This window comes from Xiphophorus hellerii, chromosome 23, assembly GCF_003331165.1.
Source record: "Xiphophorus hellerii strain 12219 chromosome 23, Xiphophorus_hellerii-4.1, whole genome shotgun sequence".
Classification (NCBI taxonomy): Eukaryota; Metazoa; Chordata; class Actinopteri; order Cyprinodontiformes; family Poeciliidae; genus Xiphophorus; species Xiphophorus hellerii.
The window spans coordinates 5,955,850-5,982,088 of record NC_045694.1 but is presented as its reverse complement, the minus strand read 5'-3'; the positions used below and the strand labels follow the sequence as shown (position 1 = coordinate 5,982,088).

The following is a 26,239-nucleotide window of genomic DNA, read 5'->3' as shown; positions in this document are numbered from 1 at the left end:
AAAGTGGCAGGTGATGCTATTTTCTTAAGTTTATATACAAAAAACTAAACACAAAACTTCTAAATTATGCATTTACCCTACAGATTTCAACCAACAGTGAAAAGGCCTAATGGTTCTGAATGACAGTTTTCATACACACAATCAGAGTTGCTTAATAACTGAGAAACATAATCATTTTCTGAAACTGTCTTTTATCTTGAAAATAAGCAGTCTCTCTACATCCAATCATCAGGGAGTCATGGGCCAATCACTTATAAGGCCTAAGTTAATAAATGCATAAACAAAAATAACTCTTTGTTGCCACAGCACACCAAGACTGCTTCCATGGTAATTACATTTAATTAGTAGACATTAATTAATGATTCAAATGTGTAAGCAACAAACGCAAAAGGCTATTTAGAAAGAGAAGCTGGTGCAATGATAGTACCCAAAGTTTACAGTGTCCAAAACAAAGAGAAATTACAAAAAAGAAACAAGAGCTCCATAATGCACTCTACTGAGTTTCCATGTTAAAGGTTAAAATTTATGAAAGCACATTAAAAAAATTTTTTTTAAAAAAACATGTCTTGCTTGAAGCCAAAGCCTTTTTAATTAATATATTATGGCCACTTCACTTATGTTTACAAAGTTGCTTCTTAATGGCCTACAAATCTTCTGGAACAATGTTATTGGGACAAATGAAACCAATACTGGAGACATCTTTCAAGAAAACTAATCAAAACACAGCTGAACAAACCCTCACCACAGCTGTCTGGTAAAGTGGTAGAGAGATGATTATTTGGGCATCTGGTCACATTGTAGTCATTAACAAACTCTCTCATTATCACCACAATGATGACACAGCAGCAAATCTCAATATGAACAGCAAAAAGGTGGTGTCAGTATGGGACTAGGCACCATACTAGGCATCCACAGCTTAAAAAAATACTAATGACTGAGGTCCAAAGATCTGTTGTTTAAATGTACTTTAACACAATACTTTATGTATGTTGCTATGGTAGTAATTGATGTTTATCAGATGATGCACTGCATAGCAGCTTACTTGTTGTTGGAATGTTGTAAAGAACTTCCTTTACAGTATTGTAATGAATGATTGAAGGTAAAAAGGCTTCTGATTCATGTTTTTGCAGCTAAAAGGGGTTTCACAGGTTACTTTCTCATTTCACAGAACACTTCAAGTTAGAATAAAGGCATTTTCTTGATTTCTCATTTACCTTTTCAAAAAGGTAAATGCAGTGGGGGTGGTTGAAGTCAACCCGCATCTGTTAATTCCCTGATTTGTCAAGGAGTTAGTCACAGTCTCCTGTATGAGTTGGTGTGTGTAAAAGCAGGCTAGGGAGTGAGGCAGTGAAGATGTACGATTTGTGCAACAATCCATCCACAGGATCTAAGGGCATACACAAGAATCAGATTCATGTCCCATGAAAATGTTAGGAATATGAGAATTTATGTTTTAAATGCTTCATCAGTCAGAAACAAAATCCTTACACTGAGTTCACCCAATATTAGGACTTTGAAAATAATTGTACAGAGAGAATTCAGATACAAACTGTGTGGGATCATGTTGTCTCCAACTGTGATTTAAGAATGACCAGCGTCAGGTGCTACGGTGCTGCAGGGGGCAGAGTACAACCCATGGACAGAGGCCTCAGTCCTGGATCCAGCTTCCATTTCCATCAGCTTTGACCACCTATCACTAAGCTCTGAAAGGTACCAAGCTATTTTTCATATCATTAAATGCTAAATGTAAGTTTAGCATTTAATTGTGGGTAATAGATCATTAATCACTTCTTAGAAAGCTAAGAACAAAGATGATTCAACCATAACTACATTTTCTTACACAAGTTCTCTGAAATGGGTAAATGAGGCAGAACATTTTCAAAATGAAAGAACAACAATAACCTAGAGGGACTGTCATGTATTGACTATGCACTATTGATTCTGTGTGTAGAGCTTTTTCTCCCCTACCAAAGGTGCAGTAAATAGAGGAGAGACGTTAAACTTGAAGTCCTGTTTGTGTGTCAACAAAATGCTATGAATGATGTATTACAATAAGACTGAAAAATAAAGAGGTGAAATATTTCATCTGATGAAATCAGTTTTTTACATCATCACAAAAATCACAACTGGCTTGGACCTTGATAAGTTCTAACAACGTGGGGCAAGTATCATATTGTTGTTTATTTTGTCAAATATGAAGTAATTCATGGCTTAGACACTTTCTCCGTTCTTTAGTGCCCCCTGTCATTATGCTGTGAACTACAGGCCACAGGGGAGGAAGCCCCTAAACTTTCCTAGTTACTGCCTTGTGTTTCATCAAGTTCAATAGCTACACGACTAAGACTTGATGTCTTTCTAAACGTGATACTAATACATGTGACAGAAAAAAAGGTCAGGAATGGCAGGTCAACTGGATATGAACATCTTAATTTATTTTAGCTTCCAGAGAAAAGTCTAAATGTAGATTAACAAGATTAACAAAAATCTTGCTTAAGTACTTATACAACTAATTTCTGATTTATTTTTGATTGGTGGTTCTGTCATCACAGATTAAACGGAATTAAATTATTCAGTTAAATACAATAAAATAAAATAAGTAGCATTTTTCCGATTTTGGTGGGAAAAATGCTACTTTATCTAAATGAACACCAGGGCAAGAAATATATTGCGACCTTATGTATTGATTTCTTTAAACTTAAAAAATTTTTTTTTTAAAAAAGCATTCTGATTTTTATCATTCCCTACTGCTCTATTTGTGTTCTTAAGATCCAGCAATTGAGAGACCTGATCTTAGGACAGCATGAGATGAATATGTCCTTTTGTACTGTTTACTAACCTCTGACACTGAGCAAAGCAGTTTCTACTTTGATAATACAGCTTGTCAGCATGATTTACAATTCCATTTGAGGGTGGAATTTCACATTAAAGCAGTTGAGCTTTTTCTAAATAGCAAGAAACAGTCCCTAATTACAGCCCTTCTGAACAAGAATAATCAGCTTTTCCCAGAGAAAATTATCCTCATTGTTCTTTGTTGGTGCCCCGCAGAGAAGAGCTTAGATGTTGACATGTTGGCTCGGATCCCCTGAGCTTGGAGACAATATCTACAGTAACTATTTTGGTAACACTGCTTTTTTTAGGCATGACAGGTTTGTCCAAACCTGTTCAGTTATGAGAGCTGTCTATTTGACATTGTGAAAGAAAGTGATTCCAAATGCATTCCTTGATCTTCTGAGTCTGTATCCGCATGTTTCTTCTGGTCCGTATCGCCACTAAGCTCTTTTTTTCCCTGTTTTTGTTGGAAGGCTCTTTTAATCTTTCTGCTTCACTCAGATTTTCTTCCTCCTTATTGAAACTGATCCTCTCTACAGCTGAGATGAAGTTCCTTAAAGGGAAACTAATAAAATCTCCAGTTTGTCTCAGTTTATTATTTATATTGTCTGAAGGCTAGTTAAAATGAATAAAACACATAGCATAACAGAATAAAAGGTTCAAAGCTATTGTTATTGGTGATCTGTCGAAAGGTCACAATACAATTACATGGGAAGCAGACATCACAAATTTGTCATGTAATTCCTGCACTATAGATTTAAAAACTCTTCATTGTCGAGCAGTTGTTCCTGAAGCAGTTTTTCTGTCACACCTGACAATTCACAGCACAAATGCTGACAATTTCATTATTATTATTATGGTTTATTGTGGTTCCATCATCATGTGTGCTAGAGAGAAAGTCCGAGTTTAATAATCGGAAAGCCCCTGCTGAAATTACTGACGCTGTGAGAGTTACGATAAATTACTATCAATGTTTTGACAATGCTTGACATGAGCGTCATTTCTGGTTTTACGGGAGAGCAAGAGTGTAATTACCTTGTTAGTACAGGAACAAAAAAATAGGTAAGTGGATGAAAGAACGTTGCTGTAGCTACATTCACAAATAGCTGATATTGTTATATGCAATTATAATGATAGATTTGTTAATAATTAGCACTGACTGTTTAAATACTGAAGCTGGAGATCTAATCAGCAAACATTATCTGTACAAATTAAAATAAATTATAGTTTAAAGAGGTAACAAATTAATAAATTCCTGCTTATTGCATTCTGTTGCTTATAAAATTAATTGTTTCTGCCTCAGAGGCTGACCTGTTTATAAGGAATGATGGGAAATTATAAAATGAAGAAGACTTTCTTGAACAGACTGACATTTTTGATAAACCTGCACCACAGATAAGTGTAATGAGATCATTTCTTTTAAAGCTGGTCAGGCAATGACACCAATCAAACACAATGTTGTAATTACATTTACTAATTTATTTATAAGGTGCTTGTGTTTGATTTTTTATTTAAATGTTCTAAGACATTTACAAATATACCGGTATATTAATCGAGGATTAAAGGGACAACAATAAACTGGCATTTACAACTTCTGGCCAGGAAAAACATTGAAGACATGTATAACAACAGGCACAAAATACAATATAGTGTCCAATTAACCTAGCATACATATTTATGAGGGAAGTCAGAGTACATGAAACTGCACATGCATGAGACTGGATCGATAGTTTCCCTTCCAGCTCCTCATATGCATCATAATAATATTTTATGGGCAGACTTTCAATTATCTTTGGTTGAAAACTTTACTACAAAAACCTGTCTTGAATAACAGAATCAGAAATTGGTAAAAGATTTGAGTGGATCACTGTGTGAAATGCCATACCTTGCTACAACACAGTCTCATGCCACTAATGCTGTATAAATTTCAAAAATGCATTTTTTACTTTGACAATTATGTGGCTTTTTTAGGTTTTGGTCTTGTGTTTTCCTTTTTTGATGAGTAGACAGCAGCAAGTGCTGACTGCCATCTCTGGCAACAGTTACTGTACATATCCCCCATTTTAAAAGAGTGACCCATTGACAATTAACAGCTGTTATACATGTTTCCTCAGTTTTGGGTAAACAAAGACGACAAAAAGACCTATTTAATATATCGTTAATAGACTGAGCACCATGTGAGTATCATCATAAGAAACTAAAGATTATAATCTGAGAATGTAAGACATTGTTAATACCCACTTTACCTGCCATTACTTGACTTGCATTTTAAATGTTTTGTTTCTTTTGAAGAATACAAGCAGGACGAAAAAATAAATTAAGTAGGTTTGAAAGATCTAGGGATGTTTTTCTCAAGAAAAAAACATTTTTGTTTCATAGGAATATTTTTAACATCAGCATGATTATTGCAACGCCAGTATAATGATCCCACCTGCAGAAAATCGTATGGGTTGCCTTTAAACTCACTTTCTTAATCTCCCTTGCTTCAATAATATTCAAGTTCCACTTCATAACACAGCTTATCCAGGTCCAATGCTAATACAAACAGATCCACACTGGAAGCTGTAAAGTTAAACTACCCTTCCTTGAGGTTGTTTTTCTGCTGAAAGTGCCCCCAATGGCAATACTGCAAGAAAAACTTTCCCCCATAATCTGTTTTTTGAAAGATCAAAGTAAACTTTATTCAATAATCACATTGCTTTGGGCAACCAGAAACACTAGCAAGCAGAGGTCTGAGGATTTTAAGCTGGAACTCTCTCCTAGCTGCAGGCTATAAAAGTTCAAGCAAACACATATCAATATAAAGAATAAATGCTACATTTTGAGCCAAGTCATCAACAATCTATCATTATCTTTCTTTTGGCAAGTAACCTTAGGTTTAATATGATGTTTAGAAAATGTCATTATATAAATATCAATGCAGAAACAGGATTTATTATGTTCTTTTAGATCTGTACACAGGAAGACAAGCTTCAATCTCCCTCCTATCATCAGTCAGTGTTTAACATTCACTAGATTACACTGAGCCAAGAAGTAGATCAAAGTGTGCTTTCAGTAATGGAAACAAAGAAAATCGTACCTAATATTGCCAGTGATATTAAATCCTAATGAAAGACATGGAAGTTTGTGGTTGTAAAGTGCGATCATACTTGAGAATGTGGCTGTCTTGAGATACCAGCTTAAATCGTCTTTGAGACTTAAACCTGTAAATTTTCACATTTGTGTTTCTCAACAACTTTGCATCACAGTTCTTTCAGAGTCCATCTGGTCCAGGTAATAACGGCGTTTTTGGGAATGGCTATGATCCGAACTGGCCTGGTGAGAATTCAGGCCTTGGAAAGAGCAGCTGCAAGTGATTGGGAGACAACAGTCTGTGGTTTCTGCCCAGAAAATGTTCTGAATCATTAAGTGCAGTTACGGTTTGAAACTCACAAAACAACCAACAAATTGAAGCCTGTTAAAAAAGAAAAGAAAAAGTCTCAATTTCAAATAGTTGCATAAAACATACCTGCAATGTTTTGCAATCCCATTTGCACAATGCAAAGCCTTTTCTGTTTGAATTTGTGAAAAAAACTCTGCTTCCAGCATTTGATGTTTCCTCACCTCCATGCTGATATTTAGTCATCCAGCAGCAGTAATAAATTCTCTGATTAACGCATGTAACATCTGCAAAATAAGACCTAATTTTATGCCTGAATAATGTTTGTTGTCAGATCGTAGCATCTGCTCATAAATTCTGATTTTGTTTGATATTTTTCAAATTCCCTCTAGTTTGTCTTTGAAGAATTTTCTTGCACTATGTGATATTTGATGCAATACCTTGATTGTACTTGTGGTGAGAACGCTCTAAAAATGATATCTCAGTTTTGCAGAGTCTTTTTCAAATTCATTTAATTTGTTCCTAAAGAAAAATCATGAAATCTTCTTCCATTTATCTAAAAATATTCTACAATATAAATGTTTTTAATAATTTTAATATCATAAAGCAAATGGAGAATTACACCATAGGTGTGTACATTTTTTAAAAAAATTATCTTCCAAATCTGGGCAAAATTGTTAAATATTTTTAAAACCAGTGAAAGTGTTTCCTGCATTTTTACAGCTATAAATAACAGAAGTGCTTCAAAGATACAAGGTCATGTTGCTCATGTGATTATTTCTAAAGGTCACAAACTAATTTCCATGCAAAAAATAATCCATTTGTACCATCAGCATGGCAGCAAACTAAAACTTGTCAAACCATATGTTTTTCCATATGGAAATGCTTCAGTCTTTGCCAGGACTGAAAGAGTGGATGCATATTGTAAATGTCACACAGAGAGAGCAAAACAATTTCAATGCCATATTGTTACCTTGTCCTGAACTGTTCCAGTTTAAGTAAAAATGAAATCACAGTTTAAACACATTACATGAGCATCTTTATCTCTGTGACCTGTTATTTTATTCCTGAACCTTCCATCAGTGTATTTCAATTTTTCATTCCTGCAGAACAGCAGGATATCAACCACCACTGCCAAGTGCAACCCAGCCAGTATGTCGCAATAATTGTTTTACACTGTGGATTAAAATTTCGGATAAAATAATGTTACAGTTGCAAATTTACCAAGACAAAATACATGTTCAAAAAAAGCAATTTAAATGCAAACTGACTTGAAGTCAAAACTACATTGAAATAAAAGTCATAAAAAAAATTATTTTTCTTATCTGTGCACTATAAAACAGACCAAACCTTACCATTTATACTTTACCTACCACAAAAATACTGTGAACTAGTGAAGAATATCCAAGATATACTATCAATAAAAAAAACTGTATAGGGGTCAAGTAGATAGTTTAAACACACACAAGGATTTCCTGCACTGTTCACATGTACCTGTATGTCAAATCTTAGTTAGCAGATTCTAAAATACATCATTTGGCCTTCAAATATACGTTTAACAGTTATTGAGCAAGACAGCAGGACAGCAAATCAGCCGCGAGGCAATCCGTCACCACCTGATGACTTCAGCCTGACAGGGTAGTCAGGTGTTGATTGGTCAGTGGCATCTTTAACCTTTTATTGCATTTGTTGGGTCTTGTTTTTCCAACTTCACCTGTTAGTAGCATGTGTCATCCATCAGTCATATGCTGGACTGCTGAGAGCTCCCAGTCAATCAGCTTTTGTTTAAATATGAGGCAGACACCGTGTGAAAAACAAGAGGTCAAGAATCAAGGAGTGACGAGGAAGTCAAGATGGTACAGCCTGTTGGGAGAGGATGGAGAGTTGGGTGTGAAATTAAAGATGGAAAAGACCAAATATAGTATTTTATTAAGCGCCTCGTCTTTCCCCAAAGCTCATTCTTAGATCTGCAGTTTTCTGCGCAGCTTCTGGCTTACAGAGCACCCCTTCCCCAGGACTCGATATGATCAGGTATACTCGTTTTATTAAATACCTTTTAGCACTTACTTGTGTAATTTTTTGGATGGCTGCTTTTTACTTTTACTAGAGTAGAAATATGTTGAAGTAGTACTACTGTTATTTGAGTAAAACGTTTGGGTACTATACCCACTCCTGCCCAGTATTCTTCAGTCCAACATGCACCAACCCACTCTCACACTCTCACACCTCTTCCACTGGTTCTCATAAATAAGAGTGATGGAAGAGAAGTTGTTCTGTAGAGTTATGCCGAGAGATTTAATGCAGAGCATGACCCCACCTTCACTCCTCAGCAGCATCTGTCAGTGCAACTTAATGCAGTGCAGGGACAAACTCGTTTCCTTACAACTTGTTTATCACCTGCAGTCATGGGTACTGCCCATGGACCTTAATCAAAGCATTAAGGCAATATTAAATAAATGATTTATAGATAGACGTGTTACTTTTTTGATGGAAAAACAAAGGAAGTGGAGATGGTTGAGTGAGCCCCAGGTTATTTGATTGTTGCTCCGACATTGATCTCGTCAAATTTTATTGGAGCCTAATCCATATCCATGTTTTACACTTGTCTAACCCTTTTGACCACAAGAAGCTGGTTTAAAAAGATGCAAGAGGACCTCATCTGTGATTATGAAAATATATTTAAAAACGAAAACCGAATTAAAGCAAAAAGGAATGCCTGTTTTAAGGGCAGAGGTAGCGGGTGCTGTGCATGTAATACCTGTCTCATTCCAAATATGTCTGAATACATATAATGATCAGTATTGTATACTTCTTATTCACACAGATTGGAAACAGATGAGGGTTTGTAGAACAAGCCGTGTCTCACACCACAGAGTTTGCTTCCCCATAAATAAAGCGAAACATTCATTTCCTTTCCTTATTTCACACCTGTATTATCTGCCATCACTTTCCAAAGAAGATGACATATTTTATTTAGTTTTGAAGTATTCTAATCTCACAGTAAGTCATAGCTGAAAATAAACCACAAACCAATGGGCACATCCTCCTAGAGCAGGCATGTCCAAAGTCCGGCCCGAGGGCCAATCACGGCCCGCGGTCAGATTTCATACGGCCCGCAGCTTCGGTCTTATAATGTATTATTTATGGCCCGCCTGCACTGTGAAACAGAATAAATAAATCATAAAACTTGAAACTGTAATTCCTCCTTTCACCAAATGGTGGCAGCACCACTTTAATACTATCAGTCTCTGCCTCGGTGCAGCGAACCCCTCTCCACTCATTTCTGCCATGGCCACTGCAAAGAAAACGAGGAAAGTTTACAGTGAGGGCCGCCGCTTTCAAGAGAGATGGGAATTAATACTTCTTTTCTGAAAATCAAGGCAATTATGCTTGTCTAATTTGTAATGAGACGGTTGCCTTGTTTAAGGATTTTGACGTAAAGAGACACTACCAGACTAAACATGCCAACACATACAACAAGCTAACAGAGAGTGACCGTGCTGAAAAACTGAAGCAGCTCCAAGCTGCACTGGCATCACAACAGCGATTTCTTTAGGCCTGAGTCAAAAGAAAATACCACCAAAGCAAGCTACGATGTTAATGTTAATAGCTAAACATGGCAAACCTTTTACTGAAGATACATTTATCAAAACTGTGTTATGAAAATGGTGGAGAACATTTGCCCTGAGAAGAAGCAAGAATTTGCAAATGTTTGCCTGGCACGTAACAGTGTGGCACTGAGAGTTGAGGACATAAAACTGAGTGTTTTGAACGGTAACGTCTGTCACTATCAGCAGTGAAGAGCCAAAAGAACATTTATGCATTTGGGTTTATGGCACTTATTTTTATTAAACTCTTGAGTAAGATTTGGTTATGAACCTGTAGATGTGATACAAACTATTACTTTCTGAAAGATATTGTAAATGACAAGAGCAAAATTCACTTGTTTTAAGATTTAATAATAACAGACAACTTTGCATTACTTATAACTCCTGTTTAAAATGTTCTTGAGGCAAAGATATTTTTAAACTCATGTAAATTTAAAGTATTTCATACAGTTTGTTCAATGTTATCTGACTCTCCAGATATGAAAGAAAAGCAGAATTTGTGTTTTTAGAGTTGTTCTCATCTGCCTGAGTGGCTTATATTTGGTTATTTTGTCATTTGAAAAATAAAGATAATTGTGACAATGAAAATTGTTTTATAACAGTGTGTATTTGCATGACACTTTTGTAGTTAAAAAATGTCCGAACAAACTATTGGCCCCCGCGCATCTTGACTTTATCAAATCTGGCCCTCTTTGCAAAAAGTTTGGACACCCCTGTCCTAGAGGTTTTGAGCAGTCCATCCATTTACAGTCTTTTTGCTAATGGAATAAACATATGATTTTGCTCATCAGATCTTTATTTGCCAAATAGTTTCTCTCATCCTTACTGGAAACAATTTACTGGCTGACATATCTTTCATGAAGCATTCAACCTTCAAACACTTTGACTTATTTTCACTTATAAATAGTTAGACCATTTTTGGAAACTTTTGGAAACATAAAACAAACTTCCTGTCTACATGCCTGGACTTAGTTGAAGACACCTGAGTTTAACATACAAATATGTTTTCTTCAGGGGACAAAGAGGCCAAGACCACACATTCCCTCTTTCTGAGGCAGTCTGTCCTCGAGGCACATTCACTTCTAGTACAGTCAAACATGTCTACACGCACCACCTGAAACCTTCTCAAATGTTGCAAGAGTTAGACTCATAAGCTTGAACCCTAAAATCATTATTAGTTTGTTGGCTTGGACTATGATGTGGCTCCAGTTAACAGCAGTAAATAAAATGTATGTCACCATTTCTGCTTGCATCTGTTTGACTTCACATTGTTTGACTCTAGTCTAGTACAACGACCTGCTCTGACTCACCCAGATCAAAAGGCTGAGTACCTCTTCAGGATGTCATTATGTTCTGCAGAGGCCTGTTAAATAATCCACTAATGTGATTCTGGAATGTTGAAATTGGGACACATTTCATCATTAAAGGACACTGGTGCCTATGGACCAGAGCTTAACACTGTGCTGTAGTTCATGAGAGAAGTGCCAGTACATTACAACATTACATAACATCCACATTTTAGATAAATGATAAAGTTTGTTCTCAACCGAGAACAGCAAGAACTAGTTTGGATGTCTACAGGCACCTTAAAGCCAAGTTATTATATAATTTCTATATCATTAAATTTCTGTTTCCTCCTTCTTTGTATTGTAGGCAGTTAGTGTCCATCTACACAAATTGCCATATAATGTGCATGACAAGAAATGATTAACCTCATGTCAAAGTCATGTGACTTGTTGCTTCCTGCGTTTTTTGAGGTAGTAAAGTCAACTTACACTGATCATGCATATCAATATGACCATCCACTCAGTGGTATGTTGGTTCCCTTTATGCTCCCAAAACTGGTCCCATTGAGGCTCTGACTTTACTAGATCCTGGGATTTGTGCTGTTGCATCTGGAAGCAAGCTTTTAGCAGTAGATCCTTTAAGTCCTGTAAGCTGTGGGAGGAGTCATCCATAGATTGGTGTTTGTGCAGCAGAACCCATTGGTGATTGAGTGGATTGAATTTTAGAGAGTTTAGAGGCCAAGTCAACACATGAGATTACTTATCCTCTATCAAACCATTGACAAACAATTATTTGTTTTGGATGCTTTATAGTTATTATAGTGGCCACACGTAAGGATTTGAGTGAGTTTGACAAGTGCCAAGTTGTTTACAACTACATTCTCATTGGGGGATATAGTTTTTAAGAAAGTCTTAGCATGGTTAACAACTTGGCACTTGTCAAACTCACTCAAATCCTTACACATGCCCCCTTTTAGAACATGAATTTTAAGTGCAAAATGTTCACCTGATGCTAAGTATACTCACTAACAGGTGCCACGATGAAGGGATATTATTCACTTCACTTGTCAGAAGTCATCATTTCAAGCTTAATTGGTGTAAGTAAACATTGGTGTTCTGTTTAAAGTACTGTAAGTATCTGGGTTGAACCCATCTATCTACCTTGATGAGGAGCTTGTTAAAAATAGAACCAGTTGCATTATTTGCTTTTAGACCAAAATGTGGACTAGAGTGCAAATGATCAGTCAGCTGATAATTTAGATGTATTTGTGTTCCTTTTTTTTGGTTTCCAATGTTAACCATATATGATCATTCTCAATCTCAACTTTACCTATTAGCATCATTACTGCTACACTTGACACCATGTTCATCTGTTTGTATGCACCAACCTTACCGCAAATTTGCAGATATACTTGTAATGTTTGTAGGCCTATTATATTATTGCTTTAAATGATCTCACAGGAAAACAAACACATTTTTGAAATGCGGTTGTAGCATATTTATAAGAATAACAATATTCTATATTGTTATTCAATATAATTGGATTTTGACCAAAAAGGTAAATGGCTAGTTTTTTTCCTCAGAAGATTAGTACCACTCAAAAAGAGCAGGTAGGCTGGAAATTGTAGTTGCAAGTTGTTTATATTTGCAATGTGAATAATATATATACATATTTACAATAGCATTGGGAACATCCAAATGGCCATTAACAACATAAGGGGAAAAAAAATAAAAAACACAACAACAAAGGAAACTAAATCAATCAATTGTTCCCAAAGTTCCACAATTGAGAGGCCACACCTGTTAGTCCATTCATCCCAAATTGGGATTAATTAGGGCTCTCAAGATAATTATACTTTGCTTGGTTCAAATCCTTGTAGGAAACTGACGTCTTCGATCACCCCAAAAAAGTGAATTCTTTCTTTGGCTCTATGCCCGATCTTCTAGCTCGCCATCAACCTGGCCTGAATAACAAAACAGGACCATTTCCTTAATATATATATATATAATCTAAACATCTAGTGTATACACAATTCAATAAATAGCACTCTTTATACTATAAATAATTCTAAACAATCATGTTTAGTCAATTGCAATAAATCTAAAATTCAGTATAAATTACATTCATGAAATATTCAATAAATATACACCATGTAATCAATAAACATAAAATATAAAATCTAATTTAAACCAGTGTTTAATAAATACTTAAGCCACCTTTTTGCTTATCAAAAGCAGTGTACAGTCAATAATTTAGCGGCTACACAATAGCAGTGATTATAAGCCAACGCCAAGTCACTGACGAAATCACCAGTTCCGCAGTTTTATCTCACCCTACCGGGTTTTTTCATCTCCCTTCTGGCTCACACCAGTTGGCTCCTATGGTTTAGCACATTAAGTGAGCATCGTACAGATTTACGGGAAATGAATAACAAAACACTTAACTGACCTGCAGCTCTGCTCCTTTCAACGTGTTCTAACCTTCATGCCTCCCCGCTCCAGCTAATCTGGTAACGCTGCAGCGGTACACGTGACCCCAATACTCAATCCCAATTGGCTAATTAATAGTCTCGCGAGAATCGCCAATCATTCTATTAAAAGCATCGCGAGGTTTGAGATATAAAAAGGTTAAAAGACTGGAAAATCGGAGAAGGAGGAAATAAAGGTTAAAATTTACACCCGGGTTACACCGTTATTGGAAATTATTGACTTTAAATATCCATATGATGTAACTGAATTGAACGTTCAAATTGGTTGGATTTTTCTTTTCTTTTTTTTTTAAGCAAAGAAGCCAGACTCTTTGTATCTTGTGATGGTGGAATGGAGTGGGAGTTGATTAGACATACTGAAGCCTCTTTTAACAGCAATTTGTTCAGGTCTGTCATGTTGAAGAGAGAGACTACAGGGTATGTTTACCTTCGGTCATCAGATATGATCACATTCCAAGGCTGATTGGTTGTAAAGACTCTCATCATTATGTGGTTCTGCAAAGCTTGCCTACCCATACATGAGTGGACTGCTAAGGTGCTGCCACTACTTTGCTTGAAAGGACAACAAAGCTAACTTCCCTTCAGTCTTCTTAAATCCCACAGAGATGTCCAGAAAGTATTCAAGTCCAACATAAATTATTTTTTGAAATGGCTAGCACTGCATGGAGCAATAAGCAGAATTTGATTTAGAGTCCTTGTTTCACCACCATTAACAGTGTTTCAGTACATATTTGGTGGAATCAGGGAGAGGGAACCAACTTTAATGGTTTTTGATTTAAAGCAGTCATTAAAAAATTATTACTTGCTTACATTTATTTGTGAACAAACTAAGCTCAAACATAGAGATTAAATTCATAACATCAGACTCTATGTTAACATCACATTAGAAGCTAAAACTTACTAATTACTTTAAATATTCACTGTAAATTTGATAAAGTTTTATTTCTTTTAATTTATCTATGCTGAACAAAACTTAAAGCATTGTCTTTACTTAATAGACACATAAAAACTATATGTCAGAAGTATGGTCTGTGTTAAAATGCAAGTATTTGTAGGAGGTCCCTGATAATTACTTTACATTGAATATGATTAAAAAATTACGTGGAGTTCCCCAAGGCTTCATATTGGGGCCCCTCCTGTTTAATACCTACATTCTCCCATTAGCTCAGGCTATATCAAATAATTAATAATTACACCGCTTTACATTACAATCTCACCAGGGGACTATCAACCCATTCAAGCTTTGAGTAGATGCATGAAGCAAATCATTGTATGGATTACAAAATGGAAACAACCAAGAGTCAGAACACAGTTTCAGTTATCATAGAAACAACTGATCAAGCCCCAAATCTGGGTGTAGTCATGTAGAGAAGATAAAGTAGTCCAACTTTAACTTCTTTTAATATTTTACTGTAATTTACTCTTTTATGTTTTTATCATGTAAAGGACTTTGAATTGCCTTGTTGCTAAAATGTTAGACACAAACAAACTTGCCAAGCCTTAGCAGTGGCTGGTACACTTCTGTCTACAGCAGTTGCCATCAACTCTTATTTTATTGCTACTAGAATAAGATGCAACTAAGTCCAGTGCAATAACAAGTTACTCAAGCATTCACATATTTATCAGGTCAAAATGTGACACTATGGAGTCAATAGTTTTATAAAATGCCTATACAGTAAAGGTTTAGAAATAATTTATCACACTTTGAGGTGTCCTGGCTTGACGTCCTATAGCTTTTTGAATATAAACTGATTTTCAAAGAAACATTCAATAGTCCTTTAAAAAATGTTTGCTGACAAGACATTGAGCTCTGCTCTCTTTTGCCTTTAAAATTTCATCAAATCGAAGTTTTCAAATCATCAACAATCACTTGGTTCAGTCAGGGCTTTGCTCTTTAAGTGGATTCTCACTGAATTATCAACAAAGAAAGGATTTCTGCTCTATCCGCCAAGGACAAAAATGAATGTCCTACAAATAGAAATGAGCTCACAGCAAGTAGCACCAGTTAGAGTAGGCTACTGTGTTTATTCCATCAGCCTGCATCTCTGAAGGATTTTATACAACTTAAATCAACTGGGAAATAACTGGAAGAAGGAAAAAGTCTCAGCGTTAAGTAAAAAAAATATTACATTTGCACCTAAAATTGGGTTTAAGAAGTGAGGATTGACTAGATCAATATAAGATTCTTAAAAAAAGCTACAGACAGATGGACTAACCTTAAACATTAACTAGAAATAATGGCACAAGCTACAGAACCTCAAGTGAAAGATTTAAAATGACTGTCTCTATTGCATGTCATTAAAAATAAAATGAATCTGTTTTTCATACTGTGACTCATTCCAAACAAATTATTGATATTTATAAAATGTACTCTTGGATGGAGCGATTCATGCAATTGCAGAATAACCCGGAGCTCCAGCTATGGATGTAGCATGTGTCTCCTCTGTGCCTGGACTAAAATGTCACTGTGGCTCAGGTGGAAAGGTTTAAGCCATCGACCCGAGGCTATAGCTTGCTCTGTCAGTCAGGCTTCCAGTCAATCATGGCTTCCAGGTATGAAAGTGGCCATGGACTACTTAAACTGCTGCCTCCATCTCTTTCTTTCTCCTATGAACAGCAGAATACATTCAGCGGATGCATTGGAAGCTGGATTATTAGTCTATGAGTGCTGGGAGGCTGCACTGTGGTGCTGGGCTACATTGTGAAAATTCAATAAAGTGCCTCAGTACACCTTTAGAGTTGTGAATACAGTATGGGAGAAAGCAGATGGAGAGATCTCCAAATGACCTGTGAGTTCCAGAGGTCAGGAAAGGATACATGAGAGGAAAGAGTATTGAGTTGAAAAACTACATTTAAAATTATTGCGATGCCTTTCTTTACTGCTCTAACAATGTTAAATAAATGCTTCCTGAATGCTTTGAGTTGTTGTCCAATTACCCTGCTACACCAGCAAAAGCAGAATTATTAAAATAAATTTATGATGTAGGATATAAAAAGTCAAGCACTATGAGCGGGAAAAAAGAATGCAATTGTTAAAAAAAGAAATTACCTTTGGCCTACAATATTATTAAAGTTACTGACTGAAAGAGTAGTGTGATTTTTTTCAGTCTTGGAAATTATAAAATTTTAACAACATCTCCATCTAGTGGTTAAAAGAAAAAAACTAACTCAACATGTTCAGAAATTGAAGGAAATTTAAATGTGCATTTTGAAGTTTACATTTAAAGTTATGATTATAATTTCAGTTTAATTGATCATGATATGCAAGCATAAATAAAATAAACATTTTTATCACAAATCAGTTTTGCAAGGGCTCCAAAAAGACTCACATTAAAGAGCGCAGTGGGAATGATCTAATATTGGCTTTCAATTATCGGATGAAAATTGTAGTTGAAATTACTTTTTAACTTGATTGAATTTGAAAGCGATGCTACTAAAACTTATAGATTTAAAAAATGGATTTGAATTCAACTTGTTTATATGAAGATGGCTCTGAGATGACTAAAGAAAATATAGCTCTATACAAACAAACAGAATTCAATTATAAGACCGGCTGGTTTCCTTGAAGTACAACTTTCTGACTGTTACTATGGATGTTAAAATAAATAGAAAATATTTGCTATAAAAGACTTGAAAATGAGAATCAAAGATTCAATAGTCCATTTACATACAATAAAAAAACCGGGGAAGGTTCACCACTCTCCAAAAAAGAAAAATCAACAAGAGAACTACTGCTTTTTAGATATATAAACTCAGTTGAAAATTAGCCTATCAATTTTAATCATAAAAAAGTTTTAAAACTTTGCTTCTTTGTAAATTTAACCATGTGTTTCTAGAGAGCAATAGTTAACGCTGTTTACTTGACTAGATCCACCATAACATTTGCTCAAGCAGCCAGGATAGATGCAAACAAAAGGAAACTGCAATCATCCCAATTAAATTTACAAACAGTTACTCAAAAATACTTAAAACACAAAAGATGGGTTTTTTTCAGTTTTATTCATTATTTCTGATGAGTGGAGCCGTTTCAAGTTTCATCACAAACTAAGCTGACATGGCAAGAAAAGTATTTGTAGTCAAAATAAAAGATGCAGACATTATGAGCTTCAACATTCATGAGTGCAACAATAAGTCATCAATTTAAGCTCTGATATAGTTAGCTGCGATTTCATGATTAACACTGTATTAAAGAATTCACCAATAGGAATTCAACATTGCTGACTGGGGACAATCACATAATGACGAAAATAGGAAAAACAATTAACAATTGGGTTCGATAGGAGGCCTCATGAGAGATTAATTTCATAACAGTTTTAAATCAAACAGTATTTTTATAGCAAAACAATCTAAAACTCTAAATTAACGCCTTTGCACTTATAAGGGTTTTGCAAAATTTAGAATCCAATCCACATACTGATGTCATTTCAAGATAAAATAAAAATAAATCAGAAAATCCTAGCCAACACACAGCCATACACATTACCGTAACTAAGAAGCTTCTAAGCACACACACCCTTATTCATATTACATCCGTTAGTATAGGCAAACTGCAGAAATCACGAGATGATTGTGTGATTATTATAAATTGACAGCAGCTCAATTTCCCTTTTTCATGTATGAATGTTCTGATAAACGCTTTCAAAAAAAAGATGCCTAACCATCTTTACCTTTTTTTAGAGATTAAACCCAAATTCTTTTCAAATGCCTTTTTTAATATTTCTAGATTAACTTATTTTCCAGCCACTGAGTTAAACATAATTAGAAATAGCTAGATGCTGCTTTACCCACTTCTTTCTAACAGTTTGAAACAAAGAAAAATTAGAACTAAGAACTGCAGACTTTAAACAGTATCCATCCTTTGACACTTTAAGCAACAACGCATAAAAAAAAAAAAACAAGCATGAAAACCCCAGACAGCTACTAAAGTTTGTTCCAACACAGATCCACGTGAAACAAAACAAACTCAAAACTTCGAAGAGGAAGCTTCAGAGTTTCTGGTTTTCAGAAAGAGAACGGCAGTAACACAAAAACGCTAAAAACAAATAAAACTTGTTCTTCTCACCTTGATCGGGGTCACAGGTCAAACACTTTTTATATTTTTATTTTACTAGATTAATTCCTTTTTACATTTTGAAAGAGCAGTTTTTGCCTGGTAGAGCTTTTCTTTGTAAAAAGAAGTAAAAAACAGTTGGAAGACAAAAATAAATACCTAAATCATGATGTCATTATTAACTTTTGTAGAACAGGTGGCTTAAAAAAAAACAGCCTGATTTTTTACAGACTGAATTCCATGTTTGTTTCAACTTTAACCCTGCAATAAATGAACAAGCACAGAAAAATCAGCATTTAGGGTCACTGAAGATGTCACCACTCGTCCTCCACCTTCATCCCATGATTCACTCGTAATGCAGTGCTTTAAAAGTTATAAACATTTATACAATCTCCATTAAAAAGTTCACATTGAATGCGCTCGTTCTGTCATCTGGGAACAGTTCATTCCACAACAAAGCTCCACCTTTGTGACGAGTTTCCGCTCTCTGCTCAGTAGAACCTCTTGTTTCTCTCCTGTCTCTTCTGGAAAACCACAGCTCCTACCACCGCGCACACGACAATTCCCAGCAGAGCGCACAGCAGGAGCAGGAACACCTTCCAACCTGTGAGGGGCGTGCCCCGGAAGTTTCCAGTAGGATCATCAATGTTGTCTGTGGAAAAACAGGAGAAATAATCAATTTCAATGCACTTTGTGATGTCTTATCATTAGTTTAAACTTCCACTACTTCCATGTTATCAGTGGTTTTGCTTTTATTCTCATCCTTTATTTATCATTTTGACTTTCATGTTAGAAATCTCAAATGATTGCTTTTAATCTTTGTATTATTAATCTCGGTTTAGTTTTAATTTGTCCTCTAGATGGTTTTGGACAAAAGTTTCTATGCAACTAACACCAACTTATCCACAAATTTGAGGTGAAATTAAAGAATATGAAAGCAGTTCTCCATAAATAAACCAATACTACAGGTGTAACAAAACAAACAGTTCTGATACAATATCAATACTAGAAAAACTACTCCTATAATGATCTGTTTACATTCAGGCAGATTGTTTTCTCTTTGAAGCAAAAATATGAAAAACAAGAAAACCCTAGTTTTTTTTCTCCTATGTTCAATTATTGAGCCGCCAAACAGATTTTTAATTATACACTACACAAAATTGGAAAAAAGGCATAACCATCGTTTACTTTCTATTTTTTTTTCTTTTCATTTTTTTGCAAGTGGCCTGACCCGGAAGTTCCCTATGCCCTGAACACACCATGCAAATTTAAGTACTTTTACATTGAAGACATTTTTGAAACGACTTGGTTATTTGCTATAAATATCAAAAAACTGTAATTAATAACAGTATGATTATATCATCTGATTAGTGCAAAACCAAGATGTAGCAGGGAAGTCATCAGCCATTTAGTTCACAATGTAATAACTCAAGTGTTAATTTACTGTATTGTTAGACAGAAAAGAATGGATAATAACCTTGATGGAAGCATGTACCTTGGATTCACTTCAATAAGTAATTGGAAAACAGATGCAAGTATTGATTTCTATTTTGCTAAAAAATTATGTTTGTTTCTCTGAAATCCTGATCTACCTTTGGGGGACTTGAAAAGGCTGACGCTGGGCTCGATTTTAGTCCAGTCTAAGTTCTCCTCTTCAGGGGAGTGGTCCACCATCAGCTGGTAGAGTTTCATAGAGATGACATCATGATTATCTGGAACAAATGAGAATGAACTGTTAAGTATACCTTCAAGATTTAAATATGCAATTTCAAATAAAATGTCTCCAAACTAAAACCATGGAAGTACCACAGAATTGCTTTAAAAGGTCAATTAAATCATACTTATTTTCATCTTTGTTGTCGAACGTGCCAGTTCTGACTTTACCTGAGAGATCTCCAGTTGCTGCTGATGCACCGAAGAAATATCCAGTAGGAAGACGAACACCTCCGATGTCAATGCACTCTTTCCACTCGTTCTTGTCATCCACGTCAACCATCACCTGCAGACATACAGAGACATAACATTAAATCATTTAGGTATATAAAAAAAGACGTGGTTCAGTGATTTCCCTCATTATGCAATAAGTAAAGATTTTACACTTTGAAACCCAAAGAGCTCAAAATGAAAAGCTGCTGTTTAGATTTCTTTATATAAGAAAAGTGAGGATCAACTTGGGCATAAACTGGCATTAGCATGGGAGCCTTATATAAGTACAAGGCTCCTTTCATGTGTTTGTAGAAATCAGTGTAAGAGAACTATTCTTGAAAAACCCAGAATCTATTCCCTTTATGAAACCATTTCTTGACTTAAAGAAATAAAAAGGAAAACTATACAGAAATGACCGGGTGAAAATAACGTTGTAATTCTCTATTATTAGTTTTAAACATGTTTTTTTTAGCTATGGGACCTGAGAATCTTTAGATTTTATATGTGTCTCTGCTTTTGCATGTTTGTATCAAATATTTAATATATTAGAACTTGGCTGTGTGCCGAGAAGGCATCCAATCATTTGATTCAGAAAACCAAGAGAAAAAAAAGGAACCGTAAGGTTTCACTGCTTACCGTCAGTCTTCCTCTAGAATAGCGGATAGCGAGATACGTGTCAAAGTCTCTGTTTCTAATGTCAGCTGAGCAGCCTCCCAGCTCCGATGAGCGGCCATCTTTACCATGATCATAACTCACTGTGCCGTTGTTTACCATGGCCGAGATGTAAGGGAAGGAGCGCTGGTGATTGGACAAATCATTGGATAAAAAAGTACAATATTAAGGAGTGCTACAGTCAAATTAATAATGAAAATGAGACGCAAATGAATGCAAAATAAATTGTGCAAATGGAACAACTTAAGAGTTCAAGCACTCCTTTACTTATATGCAGCACTGAAAACTGATTCCAGCATGCAAAACTGAGCTAATGGTTTCAGATCTAATTTTGTACCAGCCATAACAAAAAGCAGCTGCAGTTTTTAACTAAATTATCTCGTTTTTTTTTTTTTTTAGATTTTATTACAGTTTAACAGAACTATAGTAGATAATTTTCTTTAAGTAACATACATAATAAACTTTTTATGAGTTTTAGATGCTGACATGCTCCACATTCTGACACCATGCTGCTTTACAAAAAAGAAAGCAAACTCAGCACTGAAATGAGACTAAGAGCATGCCGACAGGAACCACTCACATCCGTCGAATCATCATTAGAGTAAGTATCTATAAAAACAGCCAGCCCGTGGAAGTGAGCATTGTTGGAAAACACAGGCCCTGCAAAGAAACAAGCGGATCAATCCACAGGTGCCACACTCTGCACACTTACATCCATTCCATGGAGGTCATTGCGGAAGGTATCCAAAAAAATAGCCAGGCCATGAAACTGATCTTGGTTTCCAAACACAGTGCCTAGGATGGAGGCAGAGATGATGCAAGACATGAGCAGACAATGACACACACTGTGTGAACAGCGAATATGAGAAGAAACTGAGACAGTGGAAACAAACACCAGGATACTGTATGATGGAGTCACAATGGCAGCGAGGATCATTCAATATGATGGAAAATGATTGGATTTAGATTTTTACATCTCGGTTAATTATATATTGTCTATAATCAAGTCTGTATTTCATCATAATTGCAATTCTTTAATGTTCCTATTTTACCGTCAAAATCTCAATGACTTTTTAACCAACTTAAATCACTTATTTTAGCAAAAACACTTCAAGCTATCCTTGTCTCTTATCCAATGACTGAAGACAGGCACCAGACTCCCTGCAAGAATAAACAGGTATAGACGGATGGATGGATGAATTGTCCCCATTTTGCTGTGCCTGATAATCCATCCTGCTTTTTTTAAAAAGCTATTTTTGGAATATGGTTTTCCTAAATTTTCTATGCTAAAGCAAGTTTATTGATTCAGCACATTTCAGCAACAAGGCAGCTCAAAGTGCTTCAAATGACAAAAAAAACAACAAAAGAAAGACATAAGTTATTGATGAAACTATGTAGTTAATGCATCATATACATAATTTTTTTAATGACAAAAGTACTACTTCTAAAATAAAGGTCCTACCAGACTTTCCTCTTCAAAACTATATTAGGAAAAAAGTTTGATTTCTAAAATTTTTGAAATCCAAAAATATGTTTAAACTTTGCAGAACAAAAGCACAGTTGTTTTGTATTATTAAATCCAAACATGATTGCAACAATGACCAAATAAAAAAGCTCAGCCATGAGTTTCTTCCATAAAACACCTCGGCAGAAACGGGGAATGAGATTAAAAATGTACCTGGATGCAGTCTGTCCTTCGTGTACCAGATAGCGATGCCATCGCCATGGAGATTCTTCTTTCCTGATCCGTGAACTTTAAACTGCACATGCATCTCCCAATCCTTCAGGTAACAAGGCTGCAAGGAATTTGCATAAACACTGAAGTGAGAACAAAGACTCAGATCTGACTGTTCAATGACAATAAAACTGCTTTCAACAAATTCCTTTAAAATATTATTGACAGGCCTTTTAAGATTTGGCCTAAACCACATCATGCATGCAGACACTGTCCCTGAGTATTCAAAATATCAATATTTATTACCTCAAGCTGTTATGCATAAACGATACATTGTCTAAGCCTTCAAAAGTGAATCTTATTTACATATTTTGCAAATTCTTGACACATTTTAAAATAATCTGTGATTAGTAAAGCTTAAATATACAATATTCTGTTAGTCTGAAATATAAACCCACCTTCTTAGTCTTTAAAATTATGAATGTAAAAGCAGCTCCAGTCACAAGACAATTTTAGCTGCCCATATGTATTAATATTATTGGCTTCTCTTAAGTTTTGAGGAATGTGATCTGAACATATGATATGTAAATATATGAATTAAATATGCATATATAATTAATATATGAATATGAAGGAGGGAGAATTCCTGTTTCAGACACATTTTTGGGTCGATGTTTGACAGATCACTGAGGCCGATAGATTCAAATGATCAATCAATTCAAATGGAAAATGTTTGTTGGATTTTTACACTAATACAATTATGAGACTTATGATTTCTGAAGTTTTAGTACTTTAAATCTTTCAGTCAACATAATCAAAATCAACAAGAGTCCACTTGTTGCTCTACTTATTTGGTAGTTTAACTCTGGATTTAGTTTTTTGTGACTCCTCTTGATCAAAGTGTAAAACAAATCATGCAAGTACTTCATTTCAGAGAGCATACATTATAAATTTTCCTCACCACAGTATTCCATATGGATCCCTGTTTGCTCCGCTCATCTGGAGTAAGCCGGACATATGAGCTCGTCACCAGTGTGCTTCCCCAGAAATCCCACTGATTGCCAACACCTTTAGAAGAAACACGTGAAAACCAAAATGAAATCAGCAACCCCAGAAGGTGCAGTCTACAACAATATCATTTTTTGAGCCAAGAACCAGAGCTTTTAAATTAACAATTGTGTTTTTTAACCTGCAAGACTATCATGGCATTATAAGCTGAACACAAGTTGCTTCCACAGCAGGGTAATTTGAAGTTCTGACAATATTTCTGGATTGTAAAAACCTAAAATTACCCATTTTTTGTTCATGGAGAAGTTCAACTTCTACATTATTGGCTTGAATTTATCTCATGATACATGATTGTTATATTAGTTCAGGTGAGTTTCTAAGATGAAAATATTCGTCTTAATGATTATTAATGCCCAGAAGAGCTTATGAAACCAAAAAGATGAACTAAAGAACAATGTTCATGGTCTCCTTTCACTCTCAATGTACCATTGCCTAAACAAATATGATACAGCTGTAAATCCACAAAGGTACAACAGTTGCACACCAACAAATAAGGCTCAAGTCCAGTTGTTTTAATTTTATTAGTAGTAATTAAAGTTCTGAAAATATAAGGTACCAATGCACATAAAAAAGAAATCACAAAAACTCACTCAAATAAAATTAACTAGTTACTTATGTTTTCATTCAACTTGCATAAAGCCTTGGTAAGGCTATATAGAAAAATAACACTTAAGCAATAATATATTTTCCGCAGTACAAATACAATTTGTTTGAGAAAACAATTAAAAGACAGTTGTGAAATTAAAATACACAAACACAGGCCATAATATATTAGGATTTGTGTGTTATTCTATAACAGTAATTAGTTGTGTCCATAAAACAAACACTCGGTGTTTGAACTGCGTTTTGATGACTGTTTACATAGCCTGACAGATATGAAGACTAGATCCGCGTAGGATGGGGCTTTCACCAGGCTGCTACAGGAAACAACGCCAGGCAGTTATAAAGCTGCTCTTCAAGCTCAGCAACCTCATTCTTTAGGCTCCTGTTTCAAGTATAAACCAAAAATCTGTCATATTCAGGAGCAAACAAATAGATCTTCACTTAGTGTGAAAATAAAATTCTCCTAAACCTGCTCAGCACGTTAAAGCAAAAACAGAATTAGAGTAATAAAATACAAATATATGAAAAACACAACATAAGATGCTGTATAACACTTATTTAAAAAAAAAAAAAAACTGAATTAGAGCAATAAAATATAAAACTTAGTTACACCTGCTCTGTTTTTCTTTTTGGCAGATCTAGCTAATATACAAAAATTTGGAGTATTAAATAAAGATTTACAGATACGCCGGTGTAGATTACCACTCATCCAGATTGTGACAAACCTAAGTGCTTAAGCAGAAGGAAATTGAACTTATTTTGTTTGCTAAAAACATTTTACCTAAAGAAGCCTTTTGAATGAGAGTTTGAAACATACACACATGTACACCCCTTCTTTTTAAGCACTTAGGGTCTACACATGTGTAAAAGATAAGTACCTAAGATTAAAAAAAAGAAAAACATGTAAACTGCACTTCTATCGAGTCTTTTGTGCTATTATTTAAGCCAATACCTGGTAACTTGACTTCAAAGTTCAAACTAAGACTGCAGAGAATATGTTTGGGCAACAGAAAACACGAGTCCGTGTTGTGTTCAGCTATCTCGTGTTGTTGACGTTGCTACGTCTTTATCCACTACCTTATTATTTGACACATTCGATGTAACATGTTAAAACTTCCAGAATTTTTTTATTTGAGCAGGTGAGACCACTGGAAACCTTCTGAGACGCGGTGGAAGAAGAAAACAGTCCGACCATCCGCTTGGCTAGCTCCTCTTACCTTGGTAAGGCTTCGTCAGAGAGTGTTCCCTCTTCAGATGCTCCGCGTTTCCGTCCGTTATATCACAATCAACCAGGCAGCACTCCACCAGGAAGAAAATAAATATTGAGCTTAGAAATGTTTTAAATCCGCTCATTTTGCCAAAACACCCTCAGGTGGAAGCTCTCACAACAACTTCGATGTCCCAAACTCCTTTCGCTTTTCTCCTCCGACAAGAAACAAGAGCACCTCCTCGTTTATAAACCACGCCTCAGCTCCAAGCGATCATGTTTTCAGTTGCTAATCCGTAAGTTAAAATAGGCTTAGACATACATTTTATAATGACTAAAACTAATAATTTTTGTAACATGATTTTACTTAAATAATGGCAGAAAATAGTTCAGTTTCCGTTGTTTCTGTACGGAAACTTTAAAATTCACGGTGTGCATTTAAGAGCC

The 26,239-nt window shown here is 35.3% G+C and overlaps 1 protein-coding gene across 2 annotated transcripts; it reads right to left on the bottom strand.

Moving 5' to 3' along the window:
- Positions 1-17,571: 17,571 nt before the first annotated feature.
- lman2 (lectin, mannose-binding 2) lies at positions 17,572-26,027 on the bottom strand. Of its 2 annotated transcripts, none has more exons than XM_032555152.1 (8): positions 25,803-26,027; positions 23,876-23,982; positions 22,918-23,035; positions 21,820-21,899; positions 21,204-21,365; positions 20,526-20,640; positions 20,234-20,353; positions 17,572-19,293 (listed from the first exon to the last, which is right to left on the bottom strand). In XM_032555152.1, the coding sequence occupies exons 1-8, from the start codon at positions 25,936-25,938 to the stop codon at positions 19,133-19,135; spliced, it is 999 nt and encodes a 332-aa protein (XP_032411043.1). In that variant the 5' UTR covers positions 25,939-26,027; the 3' UTR covers positions 17,572-19,132. The 2 variants fall into 2 exon arrangements, with proteins under 2 accessions (XP_032411043.1, XP_032411042.1); XM_032555151.1 differs by lacking the exon at positions 21,820-21,899 and adding an exon at positions 21,952-22,034 and having other exon boundaries at positions 25,803-26,026.
- Positions 26,028-26,239: the final 212 nt, after the last annotated feature.